Source organism: Gavialis gangeticus, unplaced genomic scaffold (genome assembly GCF_001723915.1).
Source record: "Gavialis gangeticus isolate Ggan-Ray unplaced genomic scaffold, GavGan_comp1, whole genome shotgun sequence".
Classification (NCBI taxonomy): domain Eukaryota; kingdom Metazoa; phylum Chordata; order Crocodylia; family Gavialidae; genus Gavialis; species Gavialis gangeticus.
This window is the reverse complement of record NW_017729032.1, coordinates 18740533-18763846: the sequence shown is the minus strand read 5'-3', so window position 1 is coordinate 18763846 and position 23314 is coordinate 18740533. Positions and strand designations below refer to the sequence as shown.

Genomic DNA, 23314 nt, shown 5'->3' with positions numbered 1-23314 from the left:
CACTGTTCAACATCTTCATCAGTGACTTGGACGAGGGGGTAAATAGCACCCTGTTCAAATTTGCTGATGACACTAAGATGTGGGGGGCTGTGGGCACGCTAGAAAGGAGGAATAGGCTGCAATCAGACCTAGACAGGTTACAGGGGTGGGTGGATGAGAATAGGATGGGATTCAACACCGACAAGTGCAAGATGATGCACCTGGGGAGGATCAACCGGCACCATATCTACAGGTTGGGGAACTCCCTTCTTGTCAGTGCAGAGGCAGAAAAGGATCTTGGAGTCATCATTGACTCCAAGATGAACATGGGCCGGCAGTGTGGGGATGCAGTCAGGAAGACCAACCATACCTTGTCATGCATTCACAGATGCATCTCAAGCAGGTCCAAGGAGGTGATCCTCCCTCTCTATGCGGCACTGGTCAGGCCACAGCTAGAGTACTGCGCCCAGTTCTGGGCACCACACTTCAAGAGGGATGTGGACAACATGGAGAAGGTCCAGAGGAGGGACACTCGCATGATCGGGGGAGCAGGGCAGGACCTATGAGGAAACGCTACGGGACCTGAACCTGTTCAGCCTCCACAAGAGAAGGCTGAGGGGGGATCTAGTTGCTTGTTACAAACTAGTCAAAGGGGACCAGCAGGCACTGGGGAAGTCCCTATCCCCCCAAGCACTATCAGGAGTGACCAGGAATAACGGTCACAAGATGGCAGAGGGTAGATTTAGGCTAGATGTCAGGAGGCGCTACTTCATGGTCAGGGCGGCTAGGATCTGGAACCAACTTCCAAGCGAAGTGGTGCTGGCTACTACCCTGGGGGTCTTTAAAAGGAGGCTAGATGTACACCTTGCTGGGGTCGTTTGACCCCAGTGCTCTTTCCTGCCATGGCAGGGGGTCGGACTTGATGATCTGACCTTAGAAACTATGAAACTATAAACAGTGTTTACTTTCGTTTCCTGTCGCAGCACCTCAGGCCTTAGAAAATGGCTTGGCGGGCTGCATGGCAGCCCGCGGGCCTTATGTTTGACAAGCCTGCTCTACATAATGCTGTTTGTCTGGCTGAAGGAAGCACTTTTTAATTATTCACAGAGCCACATGTTGTGAGACAAAAAAGAAAAACAAATTAGGCAAAAGTCGCTGCCACCTGTTTTATCTTAGACTTTGACACCAGCTCTGTCTCTAGATGATAAGTTAGTTGAGACCACGCTGGAATTGCTTAGACTCTTGCCTGACTAATCACAAATGAAGATGCCCACAGGAGAAACAATGTGGAGAAAGCTGTTAGACAGTCAGGATAGTTTAGTGAATTGGTCGCTGATCTGAGAACTGGATTCTATTCCCAGCCCTGCATCTATCCTGGGGCTTCCGCCAACATCAAAATGTTTGCAAAAGTGCTTCCCCACCTTCCCCAAACACACACAATTGACACTGCTATGCCAGAAAATTTTCTAAAGTAGTCCTGGCCTTAGATGTCATGCTTCTCTGATTTAAAACATTCAACAAAGATGCCATTACCAACTGTAGCGTTGTTAGTTTGTGAGGATGCCTGTCTACTCAAATGAAGCCAGTAAAAAATAATAGCCATCATATGGAACTGATTTCCAGGAACTAAATTCTGTGGTAGATGTGAACTAATAAACTAGAAATAAAAGCCCCAGCAGCCATTTAATTAATATGAAGTCAGCTGTTTCTAAATGGTCCCCATGCAGTAGCTTAAATGTTAAAAACAGCAGACACAACTTCATAATTCCTTGTACATGCTCATCAGGGGAAGCATAGACCCAAAGATTCCTAATGTTACTCTATCTCCAAATTAGAGCCAACATAATCTGTCTTTACAGTCTGGAACATGCATCATGTTACAGCCTTTTCAAGTCCCCATTATCTAACCTGCTTCAATGGTGTAGATAAGCTCTGCGTTTTCTCCTTTGTCTTTGTCCAAGGCAGTGACCTGCAGAACAGCAGATCCAATAGCTGCAGATTCAAACATGGAGGCTTCATACAAAGGACTGGTAAAGTATGGACTGTGATCGTTGGAATCTTCCACATTTATGATAACTCTGGCCAGGTTTCTCCTATATGGGAACTCCTGATCCCGAACCTACAGAAAAAAATGGAAAAGGAATGTCTTGATAATGTTTTATTAGCACTTAATTAATAGAAATAATAAGAGTTCTGACAATACGTTCAGTGATGCCCAATAAAAAGAAGAATTTTTTTTTCCTACCTCAAAGAACTTACAAATTGAAAGACAGCAATCCAGAAGAGATAGGACACAGTAAGAATTCACAAAAGGGGAAGGGCTTAGAGGTTTCTTCCTTATAAGAGGGGTTTGCCATTCGTATAAAATAGCATATAGTGCCTTATATTCAAAATGTGAATTTTGAAACCAGTGAAAAATATTTCTGTCATGTCTTATTTGATGTTTGGTCTTATGCTGTGCCAAAGGCTCTCTCTGACTTCTGACGAACACAACATATTTTGTATTTGTCATGCCCTTTGCTGCCAATACAGAATGGGAACAAATCATCACAACATATGTTGTATGCAAGCCTACCCACAAAGACCAGGTATGTGTCTATCTAATCATGTGTGTGTAAATACCCAGGGTGTGCCTACAAGTGTATGTTGAGTTTTGAATTAGCAAATATGTACGTACAGTTTTGAAGACCATGGAGGCAGTGACCACTTCCAACTTATGTTGGCATTCATAGTAGTTAAAGCTGTCACCTTGCTAGATGTGGCCTTTGAATGCTCTCATGCTCAGGCTGATAATGCCAGTGTTGGTTGCAGGGAAGTCCTGCCATCTGGCATAATAAGATGATCCTACACCATTTTATTTTTCTTCTAAAAAGTACACAAACCACTGCATCCTGTGGAAGCCAAGCATGCAGTGCCACCTTTATCTTCCCTTCTCTCTGAAATTCCTCCTGCTCCTGTCATTTTCTACATACCAAAAGACTGCCATCTTGCATTGTACATTCAAGCTCCCCACCCCCTTGAACTCCGCCTCTCTGAAAGTGAGAAGCCCAGTAGCAGTATGAGGCAAAGGCTGCTTATGCCCAAAGCTAGCCCCGCATCTAACATGTCATACGGTAGTGCTTCAAAGGGTTTGTCCTGTAGGGTTCTCACGTGGTTAAGGGAAATGCGTAGATTATAGTGTTTGAACTAATTGAGATTTTTTTTTATTAACCTTCACTTCATAATATGCAACCTTCACTTCAAAGCAAAGCAACTTTTGCTCTGTAATTTAGGCACATTGCACACACAAACCAATAATTAATTTTTCCCCCTCATGCTCAATGTTAGGAAATGCAGCTGAAAGCTGCTTTTATAGGAATATCTCCTGCTCAGAAATAAGCTTATATTAGTAAACTAAAAAATCAGAATGGTGTGCTTCCAAGGCTACAGTTTTGTGTATGGCAAGAAAGCAATTTATCTTCTTCTGAATGCCTTCTCAAATAACTTTTAGTTTTTCTTCAGAAATTCTGAAAATTAGCTTGGATGAAAGGACCAGACATAAAGAGATTATAATATTTTCTGCTCCCTCTCCCTCAAAATGGCAAGGCATTTTACATTAGATACAATGCATTCATAATAAGACTCAAAAAGCCTAACTACAAAAATGTAAAGTAAATGCATCTCAGCAGTGCAGGAAAGATTAGATTAATAATTGCTTACCACAGTGAAATTGCTTACCTCTGCTTATCCAAAGAGTAAAGTGTATGTGCACCTGAAACAAAAGAAACTGTGATCTGAGCACCAAGGAAGCATTCCAGTCTTACCATTACATTAAGGATGTGCTTATCTTGAGCTTCATGGTCTAATCTCTCGGCAGTGTAGAGTACCCCTGTGCTGGGGTCGATTCTGAATTTCCTCACGCTGACGGAGTCAATACTGCTATGAATAGTATAGCTCAACTTATGTTTCTCATCTCTGTCTATAGCTTCAATTTGCAGTATCTCGGTATCAGGAAGTATGTCCTCCGAAATTGTGACATCATAACTTGGGTGAGGGAATTCTGGGCCATTATCATTATTATCCAACACCTTGATAAGAACCTACAGTTAATAAAAGACAAGTAAATAGAGCAACAGTTGCTGACTGTTACTGAAGTCTAGTCAGTTTACTAACGGGGCACCTGCAGAAGTACAATTTATATCAAAGAACTGTACATTACATTATTTATATTACATACTAGGAATAAATGGATAGAAAAGCATCACTTAATGTTAAATCGTTCTCTTTGCAATCAAATGAAATAGCCAGTCTGTTCTTTGAAAAGAAAACTACTCTATAAAATCTATGTAGACAACATGGGTTAAAGGGTCTACAGAAGAGGCTCTTGATACTTGATTCCTAGCAATAACCAAAATTACTTAACACATTACATGTTTGAATCACTCTTGAGACATTAAGTGTGAGGGTTACCAGTTGTGTATTCATTCCAGAGGTTTTTATTTTTTTGCTTTTCCATACAATCAAGGCCATAACACTGAATATTTTCATGCTGTTTAAATCCGTTCTCCTACCAGCGTGAATGCTTATAGTATTCTGGGCCTCACAAATTACATTGCGGTATACTATCTGTACAGTACATTTGCATTGAGACACATCAGTGGTGCATTCTGAAAATGATGCTCTTTTACAATTGTGTGAAAAGTGATCATTCTGAGACAGAAAAGAAGATGACGACAAATGTCCTGATGACAATTCAAGGCTACCAAGATTTAAGCAGGTTAAGTCAGAGCATGTTTCCAAGGGCACTGAGAACCAAGAAGCCTTATGTAGAAATACACATCTTTTTATTATGAATAATTCACTTGCAATTCTGCCCCTGTCTTGGCTGTGATGATATTGTCAGGCTTTATTGCAATGCCTTTGTACTGCTTGAAAAGCTGAAAAGTCACTGAACTATTCTCCTAAAATCTCTTAAAGCTTGGTTACATTAGCTGAAAAACTTTTAGTCCTGGATGGGCAGCTGATGTGCTGCTGAGATTGCTGGTAATTTCACTGATGGTAACATCTCACCTTGTCGTCTCACCTTTTCAATTGTATACATCTGCTGTCACTCCTCATAGACTTTTAGATTGTGAACTTTTAGGGATGGGACCTATATATATATTTAATTGTCTGTGTACTTCCTAAAACAGGGATGTCAAACTTACCCCATCTCCCAGGCTGACTCTGGACTATGGAGTTACTTGCAGGCTAGATCAAGACGTGATGGCTGGTGTGAGTGGCAACAAGAGCAGTTATTGCACCCATTGCACTGACAGTCATGCCCAACAGGGCTTCATGGCCTAGATTTAGGCAGCTAGTTCCATGCCTGAATTTCCAGCTCCTCTACCATCCCCACAGGCTTCAGACACCATAAATTTGACACCCATGTCCTAGAACTATCCCTGATTATCACTTAGAGAGGCCCCCTGCTACAAATGATTAATAATCGTCATCACTGAGCTTTCAGAATTTCACCATGATATATTCACAAATGTATGCAAATTTAATCTGGTTGTGTGTTTATCACCAGCAGAAAGATCAATATCCATAGGAAAAGTTTGATTGAAATCCTGTTATGTGCTATCAACTACTTCTAGTTATATCATGACAGGAGACCCCCATGAGGATGCCAAGGAAAAATCTGTCTAACCCTGAAATGCACAAAGTAAGTGAAGCCGAATGTTCTTGGTGCTCAGGGAGGAGGAGGAGGAAGAATCCCTGCTGCAAATCGTGTGTACGGAACTCTACAGAATTTTTACCAAAAGAAGTAGAGACCATCAATATATATACACCACCGGACCAGGAGCATGTGGTGGATGAGGCTTTCTTCAAACAGCTAGCAGAAGTTTCCCAGTCATAGGCCCTGGTTCTCATGGGGGACTTCAGCCACCCTGACATCTGCTGGAGGGCAATACAGCAGTGCGCTGGCAATCCAGGAAGTTTTTGGAGAATGTTGAAGACAATGTCCTGGTGCAAGTGTTGGAGAGGCCAACTAGCTGCTAGGCTCTTCTTATCCTGCTGCTAACACAGGGAAATAGTGGGGAAAGTAAAAGTGGATGGCAATATGGGCAGCAGAGACCACAAGATGATTGATTTCAGGGTCCTGAGGAAAGAAAGGAAGGACAGCAGCAGAGTAAGGACCCTGGGCTTCAGAAAAACAGACATCGGTTCACTTAGGGAACTGATGGGGATCCCAGGGGAGGTCAGTCTGAGGAGGAAAGGAGGCCAGGAAAACTGATTGTATTTTAAAAAACTTTACTGAAGGCACAGGAATGAACCATTCCAATGTGCAGAAACACTAACAAGTATGGCAGAAGACCAGCTTGTCTTGGCAGGAAACTCTTCAGTGAGCTACAACCCAAAAAGGAAGCTTACAAAAAGTGGAAACTTGGACAAATAACTAGGGAGGAGCATAAGAGTATTGCTCAGGCATGCAGGAATTAAATCAGGAAGGCCAAAGTGCAATAGAAGTTGCAGATAGTAAAGGATGTAAAGGGAAACAACAAGGTTTTCTACAAGTATGTCAGCAACAAGAGGAAGATTGGGGAAAATGTGGGTCCCTTACTGAATGGGGGAGGCAACCTAGTGACAGGTGATGTGGAAAAGCCTGAAGTGCTCAATGCCTTTTTTACCTCAGTCCTCATGACAAGGTCAGCAACCAGACTACTGCATCTGGCAGCAAAATCTGAAGAGGAGGTAAGTAGTCGATAGCAGTGAAAGAACAGGGTAGGGACTATTTAGAAAAACTAGACACTTACAAGTCCATGGGTCTGGATGCAATGCATCTGAGAGTGCTGAGAAAGTTGGCCTATGTGATTGCAAAGTCACCAGTCATTATCTCTGAAGACTCGTGGCAGTTGGGGGAGATCCCAGACAACTGGAAAAGGGCAAATATAGTGCCCATCTTTGAGAAAGACAAAAAGGAGGATTCTGGGAACTACCGACTGGTCGGCCTCACTTCAGTCTCTGGAAAGATTATGGAGCAGGTACTCAAAGAGTCCATTTCTAAGCACTTGGAGGAGGTGGTGATTAGAAATAGTCAGCATGGATTCACCAAGGGCAAGTCATACCTGACCAATGCCTTCTGTGATGAGATGACTGCCTTTAAAGGTGTGGGGAAAGCAGTGGGTGTGATATACCTTGAATTTAGCAAGGATTTTGATAGCTTCCCCCAACTTTCTTCCAAGCAAGCTAAGGAAGTATGGGCTGGATAAATAGACTGTAAGGTGTATAGAAAACTGGCTGGATCATCAGGCTTAAGTGGTAGTAATCAATGGCTCAATGCTACCTGGCAGCTGGTATCAAATGGAGTGCCCCAGAAGTCAGTCAAGGGGCTGGTTTTGTTTAATAACTTCATCAATGATCTGGAAGATGGCATAGAGTGCACCCTCAGCAAGTTTGCAGATGACACCAAGGTGGGGGGAGTAGCAAATATGCTAGAGGGTAGGGCTAGGGTTCAGAGAAACCTTGATAAATTGGAGGACTGGACCAGAAGAAATCTCCTGAGGTTCAATAAGGACAAGTGCAAAATCCTGCACTTAGGACAGAACAGGCTGTGAACCAACTGGCTAAGCAGCAGCTCTGCAGAAAAAGACCTTGGGGTTATAGAGGACAAGAAGCTGAATATGAGTTGTGGACCCTTTTATGAACAGCAGACCCTTTTTGTGGCTGACGGCACACTGGGCTACAGTAATAGGAGTGCTGCCAGCAGATTGAGGGGAGTGATTATTCCCCTCTAGTTGGCACTGGTGAAGCCACGTCTGGAGTCCTGTGTCCAGCTCTGGGCCCCCCACTACAAAAAGAATGTCAACAAATTGGAGAGAGTCCAGTGGAGGGCAACAAAAGTGGTTTAGGGCTGGGGCACATGACTTCTGAGGACAGGCTGAGGGAACTGGTCTTATTTAGTCTGGAGAAAAGAAGACTGAGGAGGGATTTAACAGCAATCTTCAACTACCTGAAGGAGGGCTCCAAGGAGGATGGAGCTAGACTGTTCTTAGGGGTGGCAGATGACAGAACAAGGAGCAGTGGTCTGAAGTTGCAGCAGGGGAAGTTTACATTGGATATTGGGAACAATGTTCTCACTAGGAGGGTGGTGAAGCACCAGAACAGGCTACCCAGAGGGTTGCGGAATCTCCATCCCTGCAGGTTTTTAAGACCAGACTAGACAAAGCCTTGGATGGGACGATATCATTGGGGATGGTCCTGCTTTGAGCAGGAGGTTGGAGTACATGACCTTCTGGCGTCCCTTTGAACACTAATTTTCTATGAGTCTATGAATATATATCCCACAAGGGGAGAGCCATTATTTTAAAAAACAAATGAGAAAAACAAAGCAAAAAACAGTCCACAAGCTGATAGCTGCCCATACTAAATAGACTAATCTATCATGAAAAGGTTATGGAAATACATGATGACTAACTCAGAACCTGGCTAAGAGATGTCACTATAAAATTATGAACTTGTTTGTTTGGTGAATTTCCCAGTTTTCCAGAATACCCCTTCTTACATTGGGAAGTGCCTCGATCTGGCTCTGGTTATTTATCAGGCAAGAACAGTTTATTTCAAAGCTGGATCTAGCCCAATCCACCCACACTTTTTTGCTTTAATGGAGGAAAAAAATTAGTTACACTTTTATGACAGTATTGTTCAAGCAGATGTTGGCCTCAGAGGGATATGAAACCTTAGACATTTGGAAGCCTTTGCTGAGTGCTTTACCAGAAAGAGCATGAGCAATGGCAAACTCCAGTTGCAATGAACCAGCCTGGGAACGGCCTAAAAGACAGTTATAATGAAAAGCCCTGAAAGTCAAAACTGTTCTAAGTGGCTCGGGATTTTAACTGTACATTTGGGAAAGTTTCCTTGTTGGCAGTTTATGGAGTTCTGAGGAAGGAAGGCAGATTAGTATGTATTCTAGTGAGAGAGACACAGTGGTATGATCTGGGAGACGGCGGGGCAGTGGGGAAACAAAGGTGATTCGATCTACAATACTGATGACAAATATCCCTTGCTTATTGCAGGTTTTTGTTGTCTGTATATATTCATACTGCTAAGCAGTGTGATACTTACCCGACTGAAAAAAAAATCTTAAACCCCCTCTCCTCCCAATCCAAACCACCATGTGTAATATTGTAAAGGATTTTGGATGAGGTAATATAAAGCAAGAAGTCTGGGGTGAAAATTTAAGATTTGAATGCTGCCCAGGAGAGCACTATGGAGTAATCTGATCAAGAATTTGCCCCTTTGTTAACACATAGAGGAGACACACTGGAGCAATCTGGATGTGGGAGAACACGATCTCCAGCATTTAGTGCTTAATAAGAAAGTAATTCAAATAAACCATTCTCTAACAGCCACAGCACTTTTCACCCTTGACAGATCCCACTCTAATGCAGCACAATTATTTTTTGCTGTACTGTTAATATAGACTGCTAGGGAAAGAGATTTATTTTACTCTTCATTAAATTAGTGGACAAAAGCTTTGTCATACATCATTTATTATAGACATTCTAATTGATTTTTTTCAGAACATTAAAGAAAGCTTGATTGAAATACTAAATGTGCTAGATTATGTAGATATTATTAGAGCACTGCCTGGTATTTTTTTCCTTCAAATTCTAATGTGTGTTAACTCAGTCCAGACTCACTACTGAACACAATAGCATGCCAATGTAGGGACTCACTGGAAGATGGCTTAATGCTACTGCATTACTTGCTATCGTGGTAACATCTGCCACTGACAACATTGAATAAAACCATAGAAACAGTGTGGCCTGCTTCCCAGTAGATGCTTTATGGAAGGGGTTTGTGATTCTATTAGGCCAAGCAGGATACACAGGGTAGGCCTGAGTGGCTGTGATATCATTGTAAACCAGAGATGTGCCCAGAGCTTCATTCACTACGACTCAATGTGCAGCCACCGGCCTTTGATCTAAGATCGCATTAGATTGCATCAGCTGAGTAGGGCTAAGCTGGACTGATAACAGAGGGACCAAAATGAAAACCAAGATGTTAGAGGAAATGATAGTGGTGATTCATTTGTGCCCTTCTTCCTTTTCCTCTGCACCTCAGCCAGTAATGCATAAATGTCCCTGCTTGCTCTTAGGGAAACTAGTGATGTTTGAGGTACTTCTTTGGGGAAAAAAAGACATAAATCTGAGCCCCTTGTTGGTGGTAGACATCAAATATCCCAGGGAATATTGCACTTCAAATTGTCTTGAGGGATTCAAGCTTAAGTTGTTTTGTATTTTTTTAAATTTCAATCCTGATCAGTTATTTAGCCATCACCATTTTCTTCTCCTAGCATTTTAGTGATGTGTAAAGTGATCTGTGATGCAAACACTTATAATTTATTAAATGCTAACCAATTGCCCGTCATGAATGACCGAGTACTTCAGGGAGTGTTGACATGCCCCACCCCTCCGCTCACCTGTCAGGGCCGGCCATGTAAACAGTCCCTCCGCCGCTGTCGCCTCCTCCTCCAGCCTCTGGCATGGCGGCTCCCTCCCCGCCACCTGCCTCCCCTCTTCCCGTGGAGCAGCAGGGCTTCCCTCCGCCCGACGATGTGGTGTTGGCTCCTCCTTCCTCCCCGCCTGCCCCTGCCTCCTCCTGCAGAGCAGCAGGACTCCTGCCCCCCTGCCTGAGGTGGCGGTGGCTCCCTCCCCAAGGAGGCAGAGTCACCACAGCCAATTGCCGCCGGCTCTCTCGGCAGCGCATGCGCAGTTGCCCAAAAGCGTTACAGACAGACAGACGGGCTAAGCCCTTTACTATATTAGAATTTGGCATTTCTATGGCACCTTCCATGTGGAGACCCTAAAGTGCTTTGTAAAGACTAATGATGGAACATGAAACCTTCAACCTTATTATTGTTTTGGTATTTTTTTTAATGAAAAAAGAGAGAAAAGTTGAGGTCCTGTTATCTGACGCTCAGAATCCCTGCAGGTTTTTTTAGCCTCAACATCAGAGGCTCTGTGTTGTTTAAAATGGTGATTTCTTCTCTCCTTTTGGGTAAAAGTGCTGCTAGGAAAAATGGTGTGAAGGGGGAGAACTGAGTATGAACCAAGTGCTGTCAAATCAGAAAAAAAATAGAGAAAAGCTGAGAGAGGATAAATGACTTATCCAAGATCACACAAAGAGTGTGTCATAGCTAGGAATACAGCTCAGAGCCCTGACTTCTCAGATCTATTTCTGAGTCATTTACTCAATTAGCTCTGCCACCTTAAATTGCCTCCTTACCAAGAAGCAGACTTCCTGCTGTGCAGGATGAATTGTGTAGAATAAGAATGAGTTCCACTAAAATAAAATAAAGGAAAAAATCTGTCAATAAAGGATGAATATTAAAGCAACATGAGAACCATATACACACAGCACCTGATGCTACAAACAAATACATGAGTTCGGTTAAATGAGCTGAATTCAATTATGGTACTCATGTGAGTCGGGATACTCAAATTCACAAGTGTTTGCTGGAATCTGCCCAAATTTCAAGAACGAAATCTTAGTTCCATTGGCAAAATTCTTATTGACTTCAGAGGGGCCAGGATTTCACCCATGAAGCCTACAACCTGAATTATTCTGCAGTAAAGAAAGTCTCTCTCAAAAAATGAGTATTATTGAGTAGAACTGGATGCAAGTTGAAAGCACATACATTTCAAAGCTTTCTGTCATTCTCCTTCCCCCCAAGCACAACAAGAATGAACCTTCTTACATACATACTATTCATTAGTGTTACTTCATGGATCAAGGGAAGATTTACTCAGAAAAACAATCACTGACATAATTTATGATTGGCGTTTAGAATAACACATATATTTCAGCTGTGGTGCCTCAGTATTATTTTCAATTTGGGAAAAGGTAATTACTAATACTGTGAGAGAAGGGTTATGCTATCCCCAAACCTTTCATTTAACGGGAGAGTCAGATTCTAAAAGTCTACTGTGGCATCTCCACAGAGACAGCTTAAAAAAAAAAGGTTTAATACATTTGTTCTGTTAAGCAGTGATGGACTCAGGGATGGGATTATAGGATTGCTCTTCATTGAGGACTATGCAAACTTACCAACTAAAACACTTTTCACATGCAGACATTATCTGCAACACTTTTTCTTCCCTCATAAAGCAATACGACCAGCAAAGCAATACTTCCCAGATATCCTTGAAAGCTCATATCTTTTCCAATATACAGTAGGTTCCAGAAAAGCTTGCCCATTTCTTTTCCCATTGTGCAATGCCTAATTTATAGTCCGAATGAGCGTCCTGCTATAAAAGGTTTCCTTCTCCCTACTCACTTCCTATTTCCCACAGTTAAAGCAAATTTCAAATAAAAGATCTTGTAGGCCTCCAAGATTATAAATTAGGCAAAGCAACATTCACCAAAGACTTTGTATTCAAAAATGGGAAGTGAAAGGCCTAAAGAAATACAATCAAATCAAAGCAGAACAAAACCTGATGCAGGAAGTTGTTTCAAAGCCATTTTTAATGTTGCCCGTCACAAATGTATTTGAGTAAAAACTGGACGGATGCCAGGAGCTGCTTTACAGACATTTAAGGCTGGAAGAATCCTTTTGGCTAATTGCTTGGTTAAGGCACTGTGTTGTACTACAACCTATTAAGTGCTTGAATTGCTTAAACTTGGCTTACTCTTTTGTATAGATTTTGAAAATCTACTTTGATTTAATATTGCTTTCAAGAGTGTTACCACACAGGTTTATTTGCTACATCCTGAAAAGTCTCTTTCCTCCCTCACCAACTTTCCATATACAATTTATCCATCATCCTCAATGGCCAGTCACACCTCAACATGCCTCTGCTTTAGGCTAAAATGGAAATAAGACATTACAAAGTCTCTACTCCAAAGGCAAGAGAGCACTAGGGTTGTGGAATGAGGCAAGAAAGGTTGAAAACAGTGCTGCTTCTACTTTTGAGGCTCTACCCCACTCAGAAAAGTAAAAATTGAATCAACAAAAAACACATCCTCACCTCAGTTGTATACACTATTCAGAGGCCTTGCTTTCTAGGGGACTGATTCATACGGGAACAGCTGTTGTCACAACCCACAGTGGGCACCAACCATTCACACTGAAGGTGCCAAAGCACCAGACAAGAGTGATCTTGTCTTAAAGAAGGGGTTGGACTACATGACATCTGGAAGGTCCTTTCAGACCTATTTTTCTCTCATTCTAACTAGGACTTCAGTGAAGGCTGCTGTTCGTTTAACAACTGGCAACCAAGCAAAGGACCAAGAAGCATTTAGAAAATGTTTCTAATTAGAGCATGTATGCACAGCAGTCTTGATTGAAATTGCATATAACTTTTGTGGAAGATTACAGGTACGTATGAATGGATCTCTGTAGTACTGCAAGTCAGACATTCATAAACCGTGAAATATGGCCTCCAAAATGAGATTTTTATTTTTTTTTTACAAGTTAGAAGTTTTGAAGTTTCCAGGATTCATATTTTCTAGCTCTTCCTCTGACACCACAAAAACTAAAATCTCTCCTTTATAAAAAACATAAAAGAAGTAAGTTTTGCATGTAATATTATAACTGCAGAACCTGGGGCTCCAAGAGACATGATCCAATGATGCGAGACTTACATAAGCTGAAAGTACAAGACTATCAATGCTGCAGATAAGAACTTAATGTTTCCCATCTTTATTTGTCCCTTTCTAGGTATTTTAACAGAGATAAATAGCTGTTAGTAAGTACTCCTAATAAAGACATATTAATTCTAAAACATAAATGGAGTTCAGGATCTTAAAGAGTTGTTCTAGACATAAAGGATAGATTTGCTACCCTGTGTATCTGACTAGTGGTTATGCAGTCCCTGGTGTTACTTAATCAAGAAGGGTCAACACTGGGGAGAAAGTCAGAGAACTGGTACCATTAAATCAATTTCCTGCCAAAAAGAGCCCTTTTCTCTGTTCAAGTTGAGGACAATATATGCTTCATCATCAAGAATAAATCTTATGTCCTGTCGCTAGAGTAGAGTCCAAGGGTCAGAGCACAAGAATGGCTTCATGGTTTCATTGTGGTGTGAGGAAGAAGAAGCCTCCCAAGGACTAATGACCAGGCCAACACCTGCAAGAATACCATTTTTCATGAATTTAGAGATGGCATACAACTTCAGTCTCTTGTAAATTATCACATGGCCCTGAGCAATGATGAATTAAGCTGAGAAAAACAAAAAACCTCCATTGGCTTATTTCTGGCTGAACTTTCACCAGAAGTTAATCAATCTGACAGGTACCTCCATACTTACACACCAATAATAAATCAAATGAATCAACATTCCTTCCACCTTCCCTCATCATCTCGTGTGGTTGGATAATAGCAAGACCACACTGAGAGAGATCTCTACTGGCATAAAACATGGCTAGCTGCTGTTGGGCTGAAGGGGTAACATGATGAATGGGGACAGCAGATTAGCACCAGTGCTGCCTTTACACGGTCTCCATAATAAGTTTTCAACCTGGGATTTCCCACTCCTAGCCCCAATTTTAGGGGGAAAGTTTTAGGGTCATATGACTCTTAAATTCGTTCTTGCATCCTCATCAAAAGTAATCTAGAACATAAAACACATGTAAACTTTAAATCATGATGGGATTTTCCATACAGCAGTGTATAGGCAAGAGGTGAAGGAAATTTGTAAAAATTCTATACAAGTGCAGGAATACCACTGAAGAAAGAAAAGCATCTATACAGTTTTCACACCTGATCATATCACTGATTTTTTGTGCTGCCTTCCACCATCTCTAAGTAATGAGCAAAATGTCCAAAGCATATAAAGGAAAAAACAAGTGCAATGGAATAAAAAGAAATAAGGTTCCATTTGGCATGATGAAGATCAACCATGCTGTAGAAAACCAAAGTTTTTGGAGGTTTTTATTCTTCAGATTAAGAGGTCAGATTCATAGATAATCTACTACTTTTTCTGGAATATCTTTTTTCAAGTAAAACTAAAACTGTAGGCGCTGCTATGACTAAGACAACATTTGCATTATGCAAATACAGGAACTCAGAACGAGGTCACAGAGCGGCTTTAGTGACAATCTGAATGACACATTTTTGATTAACCTATGGGCTTTATTATTTTAAGTAAACAAAAGTGAGTAACGACAGCTCTCTGAATGTTTTCTTTTTAGCATTTTATATTGTAAAATTTGAACTTTGTAATCAGATCAAATACCTAAATAACATCATGTGTAAGAATGTGGGTATATATGGGACATTATTTTGTATTACCATATTCTAAATGCTCATCACGGAGATCCTTACACATACAGAGAAAAACAATCTTTATTAATTCCTGTTTTCATAAGTGAAAACCAGAACTAGTGAGCATGTAGATTATGTTTAAATCACCTGAAATTATATTTATGCCTTAAATACCCTCTTTCCCCTTCATTCCCACACCAGACACTTCACAGGCCTTTAACTGAGTCAAGGAATTGCTCACAGACCTATTTGACACATGAAAAACAGTGGCACAGAAAAAATGAGCTCAAGGCCACACAGAAAAACTGTCACAGAGCAGGAACTTAATCAAGCTCACCCAGAGATTAGTACTCCAACCACTAAACCAACCTTCCTGTTGAATCATAGAGTGAAGTGGACAGCAACTACAAGTGTTATTCATTGGTCATAAAGTACATGTCTAATTGTTGACAAGTTTGTGTTGCTTTGGTTATTTATCAGGCACTTTTACAATGAACTGTTTATTTAATATAAAAATTGAATCCCAGACCCTGTATTAACGATCACAAGAGATACTTAATATGATCAAGTCTGGCCTGGGAAGATTATGGATATATTCAGGGTTGGGGGAAAGTGATGACCAATTTACATTAAAATATACATTCTCCAAATGGTAACTACAAGCTTATATCAAATGGTTCTGTTTAACTGGCACAGAAACCTTGAGATAATTCATAAAATACAGAATGGAAGTACTGCAATTGAGATGAGTTAATTACACAGCTCATAATTTATGAAGATGTGAGACAAGGATCACAGTAGCAATCAGGACCAAGTTCCTATATGTTATTTGGATCCCACAAAGTCATTAAAAAGTGACCTGAAAAAGTGGGGAGGAAAGTATTTCTGTCTTTTAGTAATATACTTAATCTGTAATAATATATATTATATACAGTAATGTACAATAATATACTTATAATAATATATACTACTACACTTACTTTAATAAGTAGATTTGGTCTTGCTGTCATCCAGAAGTAACCTTATTGTTATAAAGACATGCCTGGCTTTCTTTAGAATGCAAGGACTTTTCCACTTGTTTTTAAAAGTTCCTATTCTGTTCTTAAATTAGAAATGTAGGTCTGGTTAATCATGAAAGGCTTTGAAAACTGGCACACTGGTAAGATTATTAAATCATTAAGTAACAAGTACATGAAACATGATTAACTTGAGAGTGGAAATGATTTTTAACTTAGCGTGCTTAAAATTCTCTTTCTGTTTTGTTAACAACTGTTTAACTCAAGCATGAGAGAGAAAATGTCTTTCCTACGAATTTAACACCCACATTAAAAAAAAAAAAGGCTGAAAATGCTTCCAAATTAGAAAAATCCTCAAAGCCTGAGAAAATGCCTTACAGTGAGAGACTTGAAGAGCTCAGTCTGTTTATCTTATCAAACAGAAGATTGAGAAGAGATCTGATTACAGTGTATAAGTACCTTCCTGGGGAGAAGAGCTCTTTAATCTGGCAGAGAAAAGCTTAACAGGAACCAGTGGCTGAAAGCTGAAGCCAGACAAGTTAAAATTAAAAATAAGGCATATGCCTTAACAGAGAAGTGATTAGCTACTGGAACCAAGTGCCAAATGGAATGGTGGATTCTTCTCTCCTTGTCTTCCTAACAAAACCAGATGCCGTCTTAGAAGATATTGGCCCAGCAGAAGTTATGTGTTCATCAAGTACAAGTTACTGGGTCAATTCAGGAGTCAGCTAGGGTTCACTGGGCATGTCTACATGAGACGCTTTATTCCACAGTAGACTAATCTACTGCACTGTAAAGCATCACCATCTACATGTACACACAATTTACTGCACAGTAATTAGTCTACTGTGCAGTTAGCTACTACCTGTAAATACAGGTGCGTATGTGTAGATGCTGACCCGGAGCAAATTTGCTCCCAGTCAGCCACAATGCCAGGGGGCTACAGGGGTGGGGAACTCCCACAGTCCTGGTGCTACTAAACTGAGTGGTGCCAGGATGAGGTAGATCTCGGCCCCCCATTGTCCCAGTGCTACTTGGCTCCCAGTTCCCCACAGGAGCTGGGAGCCAAGCAGTGTCAGGACTGGGGAGCTCTCTGCTTCCCCACCCAGCCGAGTGCTGGCTGGGAGCTGTCCTGTTTGTGGGGCAGCTCTCAGCCAGCCTCTGCCTGGGTGGGGAAATCCTCAAGCAGACTGGGGCTGGCTGGAGAAATCCTTGAGCAACTGGGGGCTGCTCAGGAGCTGTGACACTTCTGGGACACCCCTCCCAATGTGCAGGGGACCAGGAGACAGTTTTTGTTGCAGCTGGTAGAGCTGTCCTGGCCCTGTGCCCATCAGGACCAGCCCCATGTTCCTGGCCAGCCCCCAGGCTGGTACCCTGGGGGACCCTGGAGCACCCCTGGCAGCTCCGGGGGGCAGAGCAGGGTAGGAGGCCTGTTCTGGCTGCTCCGGTTGGGAGAAGACTTGCTCCTAACAGGGAGCGCATGAAGATGTGCTCCCAGGGAAGGCCTACTATGCAGTATTTTACTATGCAGCATTGACAACATTTTATAGCATTAACAGCAACATGTAGACATGGTCACTAAGTTTCCACAAGAGTCTGGGTTGCATGGGAGGTCAAATGAGCAAATAGCTGGCCTTTAATTTATCACTCTGAGCATGCGTCCATATCTGTTCACCCAATTCAAATCAGCTATTTCTGATATCTGTGAGGTAAAAAAATGGAAGGGTAAAAACTGAAGAAAAAAAAAATCCTTTCAAGGGCATCTTTTTAAAAGAATATAAAAGCAAATACTGTCACAAACCTAATTTTTCATTTCCTCTGCAGGTCACCTTTACTCTGAATTAAAAATCGAATATGAGGCTGTATACAGGTTCTTTGCATTCTTGTGCTCATTTTAATCACAAAATTATCTATTTTGTCTCCTCTCTTGCTGTTGAAAGTAATTTTAATCAGAAAAAAAGAACTCGAGAACTGTGGTTCTAGAAAGTCACTGACATGAAAAGAAGGCTCACAGAAGCATTTTAAGTTTCCTGCCTGAATAATTTTGGATGGGTCTTTGCTCCACATATTCCTTGACACTTCGTGCCTTAGCAAGTGAGAATGGCACATGAAAAAGCCACAGTAATTTGCAGTAATATCCCCAAGCACTACAGAATCACTACTGTAAGATAAAGCCCTTTGGAACATTACATTATAATGCAAATCTTTCTGCTGTTGACAAAGCCTAGCTCCAATCTGATATGAACTCTTTCAGTCCCAGGATGGACAGCTGTTCTAAGATGGGAAAGATGAGTACTTCTAGTAGTTATGCAAACAGCTGGGAAGTTGCTTAAAACTCTACCCCAAAATCCCAACTTATTTAACTAGTGATAATACACTTAGTCTTTTAAAAGTGCATACATTCCATGATCAAATGAAAAACTTGCAGATAAACAATTAGATTTCTACCTGAGTTGTTGCAATGTTTGTTCCATCGGTGACCTCCACAGTCATGTTATATATTGACCTCTGCTCTGCATCCAAGGGCTTTGCAATGACAATAGTGCCCACTCCCTTCTCTGCGTCGAAAGAACTATCGAAATTCCCTCCTGATCATTGCACAAAAATACAATTGAATTAGCCATCTCTAGAAACCCACCATTAAAAACATACTAAAAGTGGGTGTATCTATTTACTGACAACCATCTTTTATGGCCTTATGCACACACAGTGCACAGAATGATACTTCTTTGTTCTATCCTAATTTATATTTCAAAGCACAGTTTGTACATGGGAAAACAGATGTCATTAAAATACACTGCAAAAAATATTCAGCAATATATTTAAGTGAGGCATAACTGAGTGTATAAAAAGATTTAAATGGCTATAAACCCACAAGACTTATGCCCTTGTAATTTCTGTAATGAACAAACATATTTTTTGGGCATAAAAATAATTTTAAGGGTTTTCAGTCCTGCAAATGTTATTTGTGTGAAACTCCAATTAATGTCAGTGGGTGCTAAGTCTAAAGGCTGGGCTTTTAAAATGCGTATTATTATAAATTTGCAAAATGCAAATACAGGAGTGTTACATTAATTTCAAGGACACGGGTAAATAACGGGTAGTAACGGTCAAATTAGTCTTTCAGAAATAACTTTGACAGGATAAGCTGTTTTTCTTTCTTAAAAAAAAACACCCCCCAAAAAGCCCACACATTAGAATCACTCTTGCTCTGCATTTTAAATCAGACTTGTTCTGAAACTAAAATGATCTTGTCCTGCCAAACTAATTGTCATGCAGCAGTGCAAAAAATATTCCAGCGTCTCACAAAAAAAGAAAAAAATAACTTCAAAAAAGTATGGGAAAGCCATAAAAAACTTGACAGTACAGGGTTACAAAAACCATTCAGCCAAATTTGATAGGTTAGAACTGCTGATGGTGCTCCAAAGTAGAAATGTTGCTGTATTTTTTCCCATTTGCTCCAACATAAAGTGGAGTTTATTATGATTCCAGCTGCAAGATTTTTTTTTGGACAGGGAGAAGGAAGAATAAAAGAGGGCTGGGGAATAGAACTCATAAGCTATTTTAATTAACTATCAATACAATTGCATGAGCTCTATTCTCTAAGGGCCCAACCCAGCGAAATTCAGAGTATCTTTGAGTCCCATTGATTTTAATGGCATTCTAAAACCTGTCAAGAGCAGCCTGGCCCTCTTGAGATCAGTTCCACAAGTGAAAAATTTCACTCCACTGATTAATTTCTTTCTTGCTCCATCCTGTTATTGAATGGCTGCTATGTTATTGTAAAATTCTTACCTCTTTTTATATTTGTTGGGAGGACGTGATGGGAGGAAAAGGGTTTCTAATTTTCTCTGTAATACTTATATCTTATTATGCTGATCAATTCACCACAATTACCTTTAATAAATAGTCACTTATTTAATGAAGGGAGAAAGATTTCAGAAATATTGTTCACTGAATGCAGAAACATGGGGGAATACTGTACGTGAACAGAGTGGACACCTTAAACTACTTGTGCCAGGAACTGGCAAGGCAAGCATCACTCTACCCCAAATTTCATAGAATGGAGAAAGCAGTACCTTATCTCACCTTGGGCACAAGCTATTCCCATAACAAGGTGTATATGGGAGAAGACAGGACTGCACCCCTACCTGCCCTAGCTGCACATAGGATCAGAGTTTGTAGCTATGCAAAGGGTGCAGTCAGTTAACTCCCTCGTCTCATTGGGCTGGTCCATAGGAATCATAGCTCCCGCAATGAGCCAAGCACTGAGTTACATCTATTACCCAGTGTCATCCATCACTGAAAAACTGACATTTGATCAGTTGTGATTTACAATCAATGAAAGCACTGCTTACTCTCCACCCCTCCTTCTGAACTGCCAAACCACTACTGTTGTATACACTTAACAATATAACATTGCTAGGGAAGATAATTGTCCTTGGCATTTAATCAAAATTATGGACATATCAAGGTACTTGAAATTGCTATGAGATTATATGTTTAGGGTATCTTTTACATTAACCTAAAAGAGAGAGATGTTATATCCCCATTACTGTGTTTAATTGAATTGCTTAGGAAGTACTGTACCATGAAAATCAACTGAAAAAAGAATCTTTTGAAGAAGAGAGTTTGTAGATTCTTGCAAGGAATTTTGTGCCGAAATGAAGCTAGCCTTGGGACAGCATGCATTTTACAAAGAGAATGTTTCATACTGATAACCACGAGAAATAAAATGAAAGACTATACTTCAAGATACTTAATAACCATCATAATGAGCAATCAAAAATTATATGCTATCTGCATATACTTCCAAGGAAACCCTGTCTTTAAAACTTCCAAGAACTTATAACTTAAGATATAACTTCCAAGTTAAAACTTCTAAGAAGTTTCAAAGCCTTGGATGGGATGATCTAGTTGGGGACAGTCCTGTTTTGAGCAGAGGGGTAGACTAGATGACCTCCTGAAGTCCCTTCCAACCCCAATTTTCTATGAGTCTATGACAATGGAAAGATTAACAACAGAGGTACTTAAATGCCCTTTTCTTTCTGACTCTATACTGTTTAGGGTGAAGACAATACAGACTCTTGAATGATCTCCAATAATAACCACTTCCACACTAACCTTCATCCCCACTTCCCTAAAACTAAGAGATTTGTTTGATTGATTAAATAGATTCTTCTTCAGCCCTATCATCATGGTATCTATGCACTTCCCACCCATCTCTCTTTCCACTATGACTAACCAACAAACAAGTTTGTTTTTATGAAGTATTGTTTTGTATTAAAAAATATGTTCCTGGCTCAAAAATGGGCCTGATTTTGTCCTAAGGTTCATGATCATTCTGAGCTCTGCTAAAAGCAAGGTCCAGATTCATGGGTAGATTGTATCTGTCATGCTGTACTGGACAGCTGTAGGCAATGGAAAATCAGTCACTTGATCTCACTTTTGGAAGTGACCTCTTATCCTGCCTGTGACATTTGAACTGTGCTTCTCTTTCAGAATTTAACCAGAGGCAGATCAGATTTGTCTAAAAGAGTTCTGGGGCTAGGTCACACCCCATCCACTGGTCCATGTCAACACTTCCAAAGGTGAACTGGAGGATTAAATTAGGAAAAAAACATTTAGCAGCCTATACAAATGTATTATATGCATATATGCATGGAGCAGAAAGTGGCCAGGAAAGAAGCATCAAAAGGAATTATGCTGAATGAGAAAAATTTAGGATTGGAGGTCTCCCAAAGGAAAACATAACAAGTTTCCTTTTTGGAAACTGTCCTGTCCCAAAGTCCATGAGCAATGCGGAAATAATACCATATTCACTTGCATACAAACCTGACTTTTCCCCATAAATTGAAAACTTGGGTGCCTGTTAAAGCTAAGAAGCTGATTCCTGTGTTGGAATGGAAGCGTGGGGATGCTTGAATGGCTGCTGGGGGCTCTGCTTTCAGGACAGGTGGGGTTCAGTCATCAGTGGCACGTCTACACGAGCAGTCATCAGTGGGCGCATCGACATGAGATGCTACCTCACCGTAGTTATGAGCTACAGTGACATAGCTACCTCACAAAGGTTTTAGAAACTGTATTTGCTAATGTGATTGCAACCACATTACAAACAGAGTACACTGCATGAAAACATAAGCTCTGACACTTTGGAAAAATTAAGTTATGTAAGATAGGCTTGGAATGGGCTGGGTGGCGTGCTGCCCTGGGATATAACTTGGTGAACTATGAGAGACTTGGATAAGCCCATGTTTAAATGCTGTTGGGTAAGTCTACACAGTACTTTCCAAACTGTAACATACAGATCAGGAATGTGGAAAATATTCATGAAGTTAAGGACTTCCTTGGCACCTCAGAGGAGTGCTGCAGTTTATTTAGGACTTTTTTCTTTAAAGCCAAGAGTCAAACACAGAGAGGATATGGGAACAGGCCCAAGTGCAGAAGACCCTGTGTGCTGGAGGACAGAGAAGAGGCTTGTCAACATTTTATGAGCCCTATGTAGTACAGGCTTCCTCAACAACATGATGTGGTGAATATAAAGGCTCCTTAAAGCATACAGTGATGGAGGAAATATAGGAAAGTTAATATAGGAAAGATGTGTTTCTGCCTGGTTACAGGGGATCCTTAACTACATCTTTTGATGGAATATAAATGGATCCAACTGATAGCGGTTTACTTCTTTAGGGATGCATCTTGGCTTTTAAGGGCCACTCTGGGATGAGTATCGGTTGAGGGCTTAGCCAGTTTGTTCTGAGTGGATTAAGAAATGATTAAGGAGTGCTTTTTTTTCCCCTCCCAAGTGGAACATCCATTTCTCTTTCTGGAGAGGATCTTTTAGGTCACCAGATACTTACCTTAAGATTTTAATCTAAAACAGATACACATGCCTCTCTAGAAGGAATTATACCAGATAAAATACGATCACCAAAACCATACCACTATATGCTGCTGCAAAGGGCAGTCAAACGGAGAGGGTCCTGTCTTGCTACAAGAGATGATTTTCAGAGGTGAACAACTAAGCCTGACATGGGCAGAGTCCAAGAGTTTTTGGGTACTTTGGACTTTGTCAATATGGAGGGAGCTC

At 40.8% G+C, this 23314-nt stretch overlaps 1 protein-coding gene across 5 annotated transcripts in view; it reads right to left on the bottom strand.

The window, feature by feature from the left end:
* FAT3 (FAT atypical cadherin 3) overlaps nt 1-23314 on the bottom strand; it is a 745318-nt gene that overhangs the window by 184548 nt on the left and 537456 nt on the right. For all 5 annotated transcript variants that reach the window (XM_019524814.1, XM_019524817.1, XM_019524818.1 and 2 more), the window contains exons 7-9: nt 18676-18815; nt 3783-4058; nt 1888-2098 (exon numbers count right to left, since the gene is read on the bottom strand). In XM_019524814.1, the coding sequence (XP_019380359.1) occupies nt 1888-2098; nt 3783-4058; nt 18676-18815 (627 nt within the window). The remainder of the gene's footprint in view (nt 1-1887; nt 2099-3782; nt 4059-18675; nt 18816-23314) is intronic.